The 13,476-nt window shown below is 38.1% G+C and overlaps 2 protein-coding genes across 3 annotated transcripts in view; both read left to right on the forward strand.

Annotated features, from left to right (window-relative positions):
* The first annotated feature begins 551 nt into the window (after nucleotides 1-551).
* LOC121943214 (histone H2A-like) lies at nucleotides 552-1,419 on the forward strand. The gene is made up of 2 exons (XM_042486686.2): nucleotides 552-691; nucleotides 944-1,419. Exon 2 carries the CDS (start codon nucleotides 951-953, stop codon nucleotides 1,365-1,367), a length of 417 nt encoding a protein of 138 aa, XP_042342620.1. The 5' UTR covers nucleotides 552-691; nucleotides 944-950; the 3' UTR covers nucleotides 1,368-1,419.
* Nucleotides 1,420-3,615: 2,196 nt separating this feature from the next.
* ppp1r37 (protein phosphatase 1, regulatory subunit 37) overlaps nucleotides 3,616-13,476 on the forward strand; it is a 53,138-nt gene continuing 43,277 nt past the window's right edge. For both annotated transcript variants that reach the window (XM_042486398.2, XM_042486397.2), the window contains exon 1: nucleotides 3,616-5,412. In XM_042486398.2, the coding sequence (XP_042342332.2) occupies nucleotides 4,665-5,412 (748 nt within the window). In that variant the 5' untranslated portion in view covers nucleotides 3,616-4,664. The remainder of the gene's footprint in view (nucleotides 5,413-13,476) is intronic.

The raw sequence follows: 13,476 nt of genomic DNA on the forward strand, positions 1-13,476 counted from the left end.
ATAGAAAAACGTAAAAATACAATTCTTAAAAAATAGGGGAATAAACATCCCCAGAACCACCCAAAAAATGTTTGTTTTGTTTTGTTTTTTTTTTAAAAAACACCCCAAAACTCAAAGTTATTACACTTAAATGATCGAAAAAGAAGAAAACATGAAAAAATAAAAAATCCACCTAAGTATTTAATCGTGGAAAAAACTCAAATGGTAATCAAAACAGATGGCAAATAATTGTATATAAATAGACTGATTAATCGTGATCATTGCAGCTGTGTTTATACTGACTGTGTGGTAATTTATAATATAATATAACATAATATTTTTTAAACTCTTGTTATGCTCTGGATTTAAAGGTCTTAATTTGTAAAGTATTTAGATAAATGTTGTGAAATAAAGTGTAATATTTCCCTCTGAAATGTAGTGGGGTAAAAGCATAGAATGGCACAAAAATAATATACTCAAATAAAATACAAGTACCTCAAATCTGCACTTAAGTACAGTACTTGAGTAAATGTACTTTGTTACATTCCACCACTGATAGTAGCTATGTGAGAGATTTCAAAATAAGGTTGATCCATGTGGCAGAGGGGCCAGGTGTCAGCAATCTACAATTACTATCTGACTCCTATAAAAGCAGCATTTTGTGTTTCAGTGTGAAGCTGTTGTCTCAACCTGAAGGAGGTCCTCAGTACTGGTGAGGTTTCACTTAGGTTTGATGTGGTTTTACCTCAAGAGGAGTGAGTTTAGCGTTTGATGTATTGTGCATTTTAAGATGGTGTTGACTCTAATGTTTAAACATGTTTTTGGAGGCTGCTCTTAAAGCCATTTAGCCTCATATACCCAGATTCTGCAGGCCTGAAGTGCAAACAGCTGTCTTCATGGTTTACTCCTCTCTAGTTTGTGATAAACTAATTTGAAATAACCCTAAAAATGTCTCTCAACTCAGACTAAATATGTCTGGTCGTGGGAAGAAAGCTGCACCCAAACCAAAATCTGCAACATCCAGGTCGTCCAGAGCGGGGATCACTTTCCCAGTGGGCCGTGTCCACAGGCTGCTAAGGAGAGGCAACTTTGCAGAGCGAATTGGCAGTGGTAGTTCTGTGTATCTCGCAGCCGTCCTGGAGTATCTCTGTGCTGAAATCCTGGAGCTGGCAGGAAACGCCTGCCGTGACAACAAGAAGCATCGCATTGCTCCTCGCCACATCTTGTTGGCAGTGAAAAATGATGAAGAGCTCAACAAACTGCTGGCAGGGGTCACGATCTCGGAAGGAGGCGTCATCCCAAATATCCAGGCAAGCCTTCTCCCCAAGAAGACCAAGGTGTCCAAGGATGACAGTTCAGCTAAAGACGTTCAGTCTCAAGAGTTTTAATCATGGATTTACACGTTTTGACTAATGTTGCAATAAATTTATTTTTAAAGTATGCTTGTCTAAATATACTTTAATTTGAGCGTGGCTGTGGAAACAGTATTTCTGGGGAAATGTTCCAAAAGACCCACATGTGTTTTGATGGCAGCGATAAAGAACTGGGCAAATTTCTGAGTAATAAGGAAGTGTGCGTCATATTTCACATAGCTAATTTCTTGCTTTTTGAGAAATTGAAAGTGATATTACTTGCAGGATCAGTTTTCTTTCCCTGTCAAATCTGACAAGTTGCCCTTCAAACAATATTGCAAACTGATTGCCTTGAAAAATCAAAGTAAATACTGTAAATATTCTTGTTTACTTCATATCAGAGTAAGTTTACTTGAAACTGAGATGGTTTTACTTAATTTTGTGAAAACTGTTACAACTTAAAAATGAACTGAAATCACCTTGATCTTTCAAGGTGTTAGCAGTTTCAGTAAACTGTTAGTCTGACTTTACTTGATTGTGACAAAGTGGATTTTGCCAATAAAGATCCATTTTAACATGTTAAAGAAAATACTAAAATAACTGACTAGTTTTCACTCGGCAGATTAGAGATGTATAGCACTGTAAACTTGGTTTACCAAAGTTGTTAAAATTTAGATTGATTTCTTAAACCGTGTAATATTTAAGTTGCAACAATGTTATGAAATCAAGTGAATATAACTAAATTTGAAGTAAACATAAGTTAAGATTTATTTCCTCATGTTAATGAGTATTTTTATGGTAATTTGCTGAGGTTTTTTTTTTTTTTTTACCTCTTGATGTTTTTCATGTGCTACAAACGCTCCACTCAGATATTAATTCAAATATGTATTAGTTTTTGACATCTTTATTTCAGATTTAAATTGTATGCAGCATACCAACAGACGGAACCCCTTTATTGTGCAAACTTGTGGTTAAAACGTATTTTTCACAACTTTATTGAAACGCAAACTTGATCTTCAGAAACGGTAGTTAAAACTGGTAGGACTAATTGACCTGTAAAAAAAAAAACATTCACTGAAAGGGTCCAGTAGTGCAAAAAGTATTTCAAATAGAATAACTGGCACCCAACTACAGAGTTAAGTGTTCAACATCAGTCTGGCCAAACATATTGGTTGTTGAAGAACTTCTTCCTAATGATTGATTGTGGTCTCTGATGTGTCTTGTTTCTCTGCTAAAGTGTGCACTTTTAAATTCAATTGAAAAAGATTTTCTTAAGAGAACAAATGTGCAATAATCGGATGTCACAGCTCCAGCAAAAGGCAGACAGAAGTACAAGGATGATGATCAAATACTATACTATGTTTATACTAGGTTTAATACTATAAAAACTTTATGTGACTTTTGGCAAATAAAGTTCTTGTTTGTTTAAGACATTTTTGACCTCTTTCATTGATCACTGCTTTCATTGAATCCTTGTAATTTTAAGTGACGTAAAAAAACCTTTGAAATTTGAGGTACATTTAAACTTCTTTTTTATGTAGAATTTGCACAATAATGCAATATCAGTTTAATATATTATGCATTATGCATATATTATGCATTATGCATGGGACTGATTTAAGCCAATTTGTTTGTCTTTGTGACCATTTGGGTCCTTTTTTGGTCGCTTTTGTCTCCTTGTATTCATTTTGTGTCTATTTGATGTCATTTTTTGTCTCTTGGGTGTCATTTTGTGTCTAATAGTCATTTGCTGACTGTTTTAAATAACTCTTAATCTTTGATGACATTTTGTGGACTTTTTTGGTCATTTTTGTCCATTTGTATTCATTTTCTGTGTCTCTGAGGTAATTTTGTGTCTTTTTAAGTCATTTTTTGACTGTGTTATATTAATTTTGTATCTATTTGGGGTCATTTGATTTCTGACTGTTTTAGTTTATTTTGTTTCTCTTTGAGGTCCTTTTGTGTCTTTTTATAATAACTTTCTGACTGTTGAAGTCATTTTTTGCTCTCTGGGATTGCTGTGTCTTTTTTCTTTCATCTATTTGTAGCCTTTTTCTGTCTCTTTTGGGTCATTTTGTGTCTTTTTATAATAATTTTCCGACTGTTTGGTAATGAGATTCTCATGTGTTAAATAATATCTTGGCCTCTTTTACTGTTCTCCAATTTTGTAATAACTTAATAAGATGATTAAAATATTGCCCTATTATTATTATTTTTTGCAACCGTCTGTAACACTGCGTCTGTTGAACGCGCCCCTGTGGGCAACGACGTGCTGACGTAAGACGTGTGAACAACAAACAGTTGTTGGACTTCAGCAAGCTAGCGAATGGCAACGCCAGACAAAAACAGGTTCAGCGTACTTCTGCCGGATAGAGAGACAACAACCAGACCTGTGCGGTGGGAACATCCTTTATAATCTCATAATTATTAGCACTATTAGTTCCAGCAGGTGGGGCTTCGGCACGGTTGTCTCCCATTAACGTTAGCCACCGAAACATGCTCATTGCTCGGAGTGTGACGCCTGTTTTTTTTCTGGCTGCCGCTGGTCGGGGGTTGTGATGCGAACCGAGTTGCAGCACAACAGAGGGTGAGACAAGAGCTACAGCCGGGAAATATTTTCTTTTGACACAGAAGAATGGACTTTGTCGGGGAGAAACAGCCGGGCTCACGTCAAGAAGCGGGCACGCGACCGTTCACGGGCCTGGACGTCATTGTTGGGCAACAACTTTAGCAAGCCAGCTAACATTAGCTCAAATTCATGCAAATCAATCGGTTTGGTGTCGGGCATTAAGCTCACTCTGTTAGCGTAATGGAGGCACCCTGAGTGGCTTGTTCATTTCAATTGACTGTCCGGGTCCTCTTAAATACTGCTGGCAATGTGCTGACGACCAGTGAGCATTTCCTCGGGTCCCTCTTGGAGTGAAAGGACACGGTTGGCAGAAATTATTAAGTGAAGGTTGCCTGCCAAGGTAATAGTTGAACAAAGTTGCCTGTTTTGGCAAATTAAGAATTACTGAAACAGGATAAATTTTACAGTAAGCACATATTTCTTGTATTTGTATTTGTGTGAAACTGCACTTTAATTGGCTAATTATAAGGAAGCACCAAAGTCACCTGTGATTTGGGGTTTAGGAAACTATCACCCCAAGTTCAACACTTGTCCGATTGCACTTGAATGTAATTTGATCAGGATAGGTGCACACTTACATACATTGTGAGACAAAGGACATAGACAGACTTATCTGTGTCAGTTGGTTCCTAGTTACTGTTTAACCTACTGTTATCTAGGCTGTCTGGCACAGTTCAAGACTGAGTTTCACTGGACATGAAAACATGAATATCGAAGACCAGCGTATAGATTTGTGCAATGTCAAGACAAAAAGCAATGTGGACGATGATCACAACACAACCAACAACACAGAAGGGGTCACGCCCCGGATCTCTGAACTGATGACGGACAGTAGCACAGAAAAACAAAACATTGTTCCCACAGAGGCCTCTGAGACGTACCTGATGCCTCAGCTCACTGACAACCTTCAGGCAGCTGAGGAGGACAACCACCAGGCACAAGACACACTGGAAATTGATGAGGTCAATGGAAATAGCAAGAGCAGTGCTCAAGATACCCCTGCGGTGGTGAATCCTACTGACTTGATCTTTTCTAATGATGAGCAGCACAAGGACGATATTGGGCTGGAGAAAATGAAGGAAAATAAGGATCCTGCAACGTTTGTTGTGGAAGAGGGGGATGATGGTGGGGACATGGACATAGGTGTGGATCTGAGTCTCGATGAGAGTGGGATGTTGGAGGCTGAATCGACTAATGTCAGATCATTCTCAGACAATACTTTAGAATCAGAGTCCACGTCTCAGGATGTCCCAGCTGGCAGTGAGCCAGAGAGACCATCAGATGTAAGCCAGACAGGCAGCACAGAAGCTTCTGCTACAGACCAGGCTGGACTGTACCCTTCTGTGGAGGAGGGGGACGATAAACACAAACCAAGTGGCAAAAGGGTCACATTTCCCTCAGATGAGGATATTATCTCTGGAGCAGTGGAGCCCAAGGACCCTTGGAGACATGGTAATATGCCCACTGTCTGTTTGTCTCTGCATGTGTGAATTACTTTCTCTTCATTGTCTATTATGCCTGTATGAACATGTCAGTCCAACATGGTTTGCCAGGTTTAATTTTCATAAAACTTTTAGCACCATTTTTCTCAAGTTCCATGTGTTCACGCAGTTGAGATTGGGTCTAAAATGTGCCCTGTCATGGTCTGTAGTATTGGTTAATGGCTGTATGTTGACACTAATGCCAGACAGGTGTGGTGATGTGCTGTAATTGATTTATATTATTTTTTATTTTTAGTTAAATTTTCTTTTGTGAGAGCTCATCTCATCTGTCTTGCATGGTAACATGACAACTGTGTATTTAGTCCTCAGGCAGCACCTCAGCCCCCGCCCCTCCTTTTTCAAACAGAACTTCATGTCTTACTTTAAATAGTCAAATAAATAACATAATAGCTTTGTCTGGCTTTTTCCCCAGCAGCCAAAGTACACCTATATATCTAAATATAGGCCCTGGCCTGTGCTGTAAGCCATATTGTGAGTGGGTCCCACCACTCCTTGAGGTGTGCCATTTTACTGCTGTCAGTTCCTGTTTGTTCAGTGAAAACATTTCAAAAGGAAGCTCATGCAGGATATGGCACTGCTAAAAGAACCCATTTTTCAAAATTGTAACACAATGTGAAGTTACTTTTTCATCTTTTCCACCATCTTCCCTGTAGCAGTATGCATATACATATTGTGTAATTAACGCTGTCTATATTTCAAGCTAAAGTGTCGGACAGTTGCTTAAAAATAAACATCCGTTACATTCAAGCCCTTGCCAAACGAGTTGGCACAATGGTGATTAAACCTATCCCTGTCAGCAAACACTCTCTTGTTGTTGGAGTTTTGGTGTCTGTGATAGGAAGTGATGTACTTCACGTCCGCCAGCCAGAGCTAAAGGGAGCATGATGGAGGGAGAGACTACAGCAATGAAACAGTCACTAGGAAGAAGTTATGGCTAAAAATCCAAGAAAAATGTCTGGAGTGGATGTTGAGATTAAAAAGAAACTCTGAATACCGTGTTATAAAAGTTGATGGTTATCATACCATGTGCTTTTGCTTATCCACAATATTGACAAAAATATGGTACTGGAAGGAGAATCTCACCTTAATTTCTGGGGAGACGTCTTACACATAGTTTCACGTTTCAGATACAATAATAAAATGTTATATTAAAAAAAAAAGCCCTATCGGGCCATTGTAACTGATTTAAAAAAAAAAAAAAAAAGACTTGGAAGAGAGCTCTCCTGGGTGCAGAGGATACGTGGCAAGTTCACCTGCAGACATATTTTGTAATGCGTCAACAGTGTTTGCTTAATGACTCTCATTTCTAGAGAGGGGAAGCAAGAGTTCTGCACTCAAGCTTTAAGATAAAAGTTTTTATGCCCAAGTGATAAATTTAGCGCTGCAGCAGCACAAAGAACATAGATAGGAACAGGATACAGATAATAAGTATGGAAATAATACACAGACGTATACAGATAAATCCAGGAGAGAAAGTCTTTACATTACATTAAACCAGTGTGCATGATTACATTCTTTGTGAAAAAAACCAATAACGTTTTCTGCACGTCCACATCAAATAACATAGTCGATCAAGTTTATTTGGAATGTATGTTGGTTGTAATGCATTTATTGAATTTAATTGAACATAATGTGACTAATCAAACATTTGTTTCAATTTAATTGTACTTTGTTGTCTTTGCATCAAGCAAGGAGCAACTCATTAATATGCCGTTTAATTTAAAAATGCCATACCATATAGCTTTTCATTAACTGTTTTTTTCGTTTGGTTTTCTAAATCTCGATTTGAGTCTAATAATATAGATTTTGGCCTTGTCAGGTCTTAGCCCGTCAAAATAACAGCCTTTGCCACCACCTATTGATTTTTATTATTTTGAAGAGCTGGACTTTTCATTAGGAGCACTATTGGAATATACACTGTTTAGTTATTCATTGCACCACACTCTCGGAGCACAGAGCACACTGACGGAGTAGCAGAATGCCAGGCGTGGTGGAAATGAACCTAAACCGTTAGTTGCGCGGGATCTAAAAGTTTGCTTACCCTCACCACTTCTGCAGCTGCTCCTCTCATCCATTGATCTAATCTGATCAGCTCTAATTGGATGAACAGATTAGTTATCCATCCCATGACTCAAACACCACAAACTGCTGCTGAGGAAAAAACATAATTCTCCACCTGTGCTGCGTTAACGGACCTGCAAAAACCTATGAATGTAGAGATGGGACTCAGAGTAATGCAGGGGGCCAGACACACACACACAAACAAAAACAAAAATAGTTAAGTTTGGCAATCCAAACAGCCCGTTGTCAGCTGCAGCCACACAGAAATTGTAATTCTGTGGCAAACACTGTACATCATGTACAATCTGACCATGACTCACATGCTCCTTCATCCGGTGTGGACAATGGGCATCATTTGAGGTGTTTGCTCACAGTACTGTGACAGCAGTTGACATAGTTACACAGTAAATTGCAGTTTGAGAAGATGCCAAGTTTGTGTTTATTTGTTTACATGCTGCCAGGCCTACAATGTCTTTGTGACCTAAGAGTTAGCTCTTGAGAGTCTGGCGTTTTTGTGGTGTATAGAGCCAAAAATGTAGGCCAGGCCAAGGCAAGGGTCAGTGATGCGAGATGTTCCAATGGGGGAGGAGGATGAACATTACTGCATCATGTTCAGTTGAATATAAATTAGTACTTGTACAAGTGGTCAGCTTTAGCTGCATATTACTGTAAATTATCTTCTTATCGCTCAAAATAATTTACGTGTTTGTAGCACCCATGTCCCTCACTGCTTGTCAAATAACCCTGCTTTTCTAAAAGTTTCTATATTAATTTGCAGTGCATGTGCACGGCAGCCAGTCTGATAAGAAATTGGGCGTGAAATATCTTTAGCCAGACTCCACAGGGGCAAAGTCCAACCAGTTAACCAGGATTTGTAGAACCTTATGAAACACTCAGAGCTGCGAGCAGTCAAGTTTCTAGATGACTGCAGTAATCTGTGGCTCAGATTATTTATCGCAGCACATTTATCATGATTTATTTAAGTTCCAAAGGTTCAACTGATTGTGACGCTGATATGGAGGCAGACAGACAGTTGATGGCAGTGAAGTTAATCACATGATAAAGACAGAGTGCTCTGTTGTTGACGTAGGTACAAATATTTGTGAAACATTTATGAGAGCATTTCAAGTCAAGTGGATCAGATGAATACAGTAATTAAGTAAAATAAAATTTTTAAGTAAAAATTTTAAGTAAAACTTAAAAATGTTCTAGAATTTGTTGATTTCAGCCCAAGTATTTTAATTTTGTTTATCATCTTTATGTTATGTTTTTAACCAATTAATTCATGCCCCCTGTCCTCATTTTCATCGTTTGGTAAATTGTATTACGCTGGTTTAAATTATTATTGAAATTTCAGTAGTTAAAAAAGGTGTTCTATTGAAATATGAAATCTGATCCAGAGGTACTGTAGCTTTAAAATTTTACAAGATACCAAAGCATTGTGCAACAGTCTATAATGCTGGGATATTACAACTATAGGAAGTTGTCATGGTGGCTACTATTTTATCTTTCGTCACAACAACGGTGAACTGAACAGTAGACATCCTAGTTTGAATGACTGTGAATTTTTCTACTCTTCAATATATTGTGGAAAAAGCTAAACATCCCTTTTGATCAGTCTGCTCTCTGACTACTTTAAACATATTTGCTTTATCAAACCAATTCATTTTTAGTTCAATTAATTCATTTTAAAGCACATCCAAGTTAAATTTAATACGTTGGGAAAACATGTAATCACCCACTTAAAATTTAATAACATCTTTAAAAAAAAGCCAGATAATTGCTATATTTGCAGGTTTGAATTAATTGCTCCTTTGCACCTGAGTTGCACGTCATATACCCCTTTTCCACCAAAATTAGCATGCATATGCAGTTTTTTTTTAACATGGGAAAAACAGCTAAACATAAGCAAAAGACTCTTTTTTTCATTGTCAGAAGACCAGAGATGTGCACTCAGCTCTGCAGCAGACAGATATTCCTTTCTGGGGTTTTTTATGTGTCATGTTCAACGTCATAGAAAACAGGGTAGTAAACTGGGCAGTTAGGCCGGTGAAAATGTAACTGCTTTTATATTCTCTTACATATTCAGTCTTTCAACTTAGTGCTGACTAATTTGAAACAATGTTGGCGCGCTGCTTGGACAGAGATGGATGATATTTTGTGGGCGCACATCATTGTACATTTCTGGCAAATGGGCTAAAATTAGTTCATCTACCTGGGTGTTTTGTTTTCATGGAAGCTGATTGGAACTGTAGCAGATAAATACCCGTGACTACTGCAGAGTCATTTGAGGTGAGAGTTAATCCATATATGCATGTTAGCTGGTGTATGCTGTTTTTTCATGTAGTGGGAAAGGGGCTTTGTTTGGGTTGAATTTGGTAATTACTTTGAATGCGATGCTTTCAGAATTTGCTGAAAAGCTCTACCAGTGTGTCAGTGGGTAGCTCCTTGAACCTTAGACATTCAGCTGGATATCTTTTCCTTTGTTCTGCTTCCGTCATCTATCTTGACAAAATGCACGCACATTGGACAGACCATCTGAATGTGTTTCCGAGTCCAGGAAATGAAATATATCTGATCCGCCAGTCCAAGTCCCTTCATGCTTTGTTAGGAGCACTGTGCCACAATAGCTCCTTGATCTGTCCAGACCCTTTATCTGTGGATCTAGTGTCAGGTTCACTGGGTCGCTGTCTTATGTCACCTGTCATAAACATAACAGTGAAGTGAGCCTGAGCTCACAGAGCCGGGAGCTTCATCTGTTCATAGTGTGGGATACTGCTGCAAGAGCAGGGGAAGGATTTGTTGGATAGGTATTGAGTGTTTGCAAAGAAACATATCTGGTTTAATAGCTGTGATGAAATGAGCCTCTGAACAGGGATTAGAAAACTGCCATTTAAAATAAACACCTGAGGTTCAGGAGGGAACAGAGTCGGGGGAACAATAGTAGCCAGATAATGTGTCATATTTCCATTTCTTCTTTGGCACTCTCATCTTCCAAGTTGATGTCTAGTTTTGTGGCATCAGCTGGTATACAATGTGCGAGGCTAGAATTTACACTAAAAGCAGTACTCCCATAATCCTGAAAAACCTGGAAAAGACATGGAATTTCACAATCATGTTTCCCAGGCCTGGAAAAATCATTGAATAAGTAAAAACCATTGACAGTTTTTGAAAAGTAATTTAAGTATTAATCCTTTGAAACCTGAGCAAATTGTCTTGTTTTTGTTTTTTTTTGGAAAATAGGAAGAAGGCAAAGAGCAACTTGCAAACCCCAAATTTAGCCTCAAATTAGTAAAAAGTACATGAAAATCATTAGGAAATTCGCTAAAAAGGGAAAGTAAAAAACAAAAATAAACAAGGTAATGACATGAAAAAGTGCTTAAAAATAATGATGTTTTAAGATTATCATTAGTATCATATGCATGTAATCCTGATAATCAAAAATAGAGTTTTCTCAACATCTTCCTTTTTTTAAAATATATATGATTTTCTAAATCTACTAGATTCTCGCAAATTGCTCAACATTTCTTTTCAAGTTTCTCATTGCCTTTTTTCCTTATGTTTTTCAAAAGAAATCAAACCAGTTTACTCAGTGCTCAAAATACTTGTGAAAAGTGTCTGAATGTAGCACAAGAAAATCAATTTCAATACAGGTCTCAATTGGTTAAAAGTCATTGAAAGTTTTTGAAAAGTCATGGAATTCTGTTGTGTGTAATTTTCCCCAAAGTATGCCAGCTATTAAATTATGTTTGATTCTGATATGTGTGAAAAACAGCGGGCAAGTGAGGCAAGAATTTTTTTTTCTTTTTTTATCATGGGTCCTTGAAAAGTCATGGAAAAGTTTTGAAATTTTCTCCATAAATGTGCAAGAACCATATAAAAAGCACATTTGGACTTATGGAGACTTCCTTAGTAATATTGCAAGAGTTAAATTTTGCAGACTGAAGTGAAATGTGTATGTCAATGTCATTTTTGCTCTGAGTCAGATAATATCTTTCCTAGAACTCTTTTTTTCTGTCCTTCCCCTCTCCCTGTTGAGACTTGAGGGCCGCCTGTTCTTTCCCTCCAGGCCCGGGCAAATACTACATCATATCCTGAGATTCCTTAACTTCCCAACATGCTGTGTTGCTTCCGCTGCTCATTTTGCTTCTCCTCCCCTGTTTATCCTCCTCCCTTGCCGGCCAATACAGTCTAGATGCAGCTCAGGCTTATATCCTCAAAGCATGTCATTACAAAAGCACTGGATCATACAGGAAACGTGCTCAGTCATTTATTTATCAGTCACTGCAAACTTTCTGAAAGGCAGAGTAGTGCGATGCAATTAAACAAATTTCAATTTCAATCACGATTTTGGCTTCCCTCGATTTTCAGAACAAGATAATCGAGATAAAAACAATTTTGTGCAGCATGATGAGTTTAGCAATATTGCCCCCGGTTTGTCTTTTATGCAAATCAAGCGCACCCTTTCCTAGTGCTCTGCCCATCCAAACAGAAGTGTCAGCACGGGTTGAAAACAGCAAGCTATGACACACTGCCTCTCTGGTTCTTTTGAAACTTCAGTGTCTTGTTTTGGATCCAGACAGTGTGCGCAGCAAGAGAGAGAGAGAGAGAGCGTGAGCAACAACAAGCACGAGCGGGGAGAGCAGAAGTGCTGGTGATGGTGACAGTGAGGCTGCAGCGAGAGGAGCAGAGAGTATGACATGAAACGCAGCTGTGTGATGTGTCAACAGTTGAGGCTGTTTGTCAGTGAATAAATGCTACTACTTTTAAAAACCCAATGCACGTCCCCATGTCTAGCTTGCCAGCTGCTGATTAAAGTGACAGAGGTTAGCCCTGAAGTTAGCAAGCTAAGTTAGCTTCCCACTGAAAACAGAATAGGCTCGCTTAAAGTGGACTTTTAACGTTGACCAGCTTTTCTTATTGTAGTTACACTCCCAGCTGCTTCTAAACAGATAATGGAGAAATGTCTGTCTGCTGAGTCTCTCCTGAGTTAGTGAAAAAAACATTGATCCTTACTCAAATCCTTACTCATCCTTAATTTTGCTGTTATTGATACAGTAACTGTTATAAATTGCTACATTATATTGGTTGGGTTAGGTTTTATTATTATGTGAATGTGAAAAAACTACAGTTATGTGCCAGATTTGTAACACAGTCCTTACTGCACCACAAAGCTTTCATTGTTTTTCAGTGCACTAGTACTTAAAGTTAAAGGACATCCATTGTTAAAACACCAGAGCTAATGTTCAATAACGGCATGATGTTCTGAAGGCTAGTGAGTTATCATTTTTCTTAAGTCAGGATGCAAGATAGTTTTTCACAGCCACCATGGAGTATGATAAGAGTACAGTAACTTAATTGTAATACAATTAAAGCTTTATGTATAAGTTAAGGCCTACTTGCAGTGGTGACAAATCCTTCACATAAATAACTGCTTATTTTACAAGCGACTCTTTGGCCTTTGCACAGCTCCATCTCATGTCATCAGACCCAAGGCCCACTTGGCACCCGGTTATTAGAGGCTCTGTGACCCATGAAATGTTTTGTATTGTGGCTCTGGACCAAGTGACACACTGATAAGCAAAGCTTTCAGTGTGGTCAAAATGGAAAAAGGCTTTTAAAACCTTGAAGTTAGTTCAGTTTATGGTAGAGGCAGTTTAGTATTGGGTTTTATAGGCCAAGGCCAATAGAGAAAAAGACTTAATAATAGTCATCAATAGTTAGACCATAGGTGTTGAGAGTGTTGTTTATTCTCTTATTTCTTTTAAGTCCTATTGGGAACACCATGGCTGCAAATATTGATATGTCCGGGTAAAACAAAGTCTCTGATGTCTTTCTAAGCACCTTATTCTTATTAGAAAATACTTGCTGAAAATATGTGAAAGGACTATGAACTGTGTAGTTCTATTTTTCACACTTACTATGTCCATGATTTTTAGGGTGTGACTAAAAT

This window comes from Plectropomus leopardus, chromosome 6 (assembly GCF_026936395.1).
Source record: "Plectropomus leopardus strain MGB_pleo_1.0 chromosome 6, ASM2693639v1, whole genome shotgun sequence".
In the NCBI taxonomy this organism is placed as follows: domain Eukaryota; kingdom Metazoa; phylum Chordata; class Actinopteri; order Perciformes; family Serranidae; genus Plectropomus; species Plectropomus leopardus.

What these genes read in the sequence shown, in the direction of transcription:
- LOC121943214 (XM_042486686.2), top strand. Translation starts at nt 951, where the DNA reads ATGTCTGGTCGTGGGAAGAAAGCTGCACCCAAACCAAAATCTGCAACA.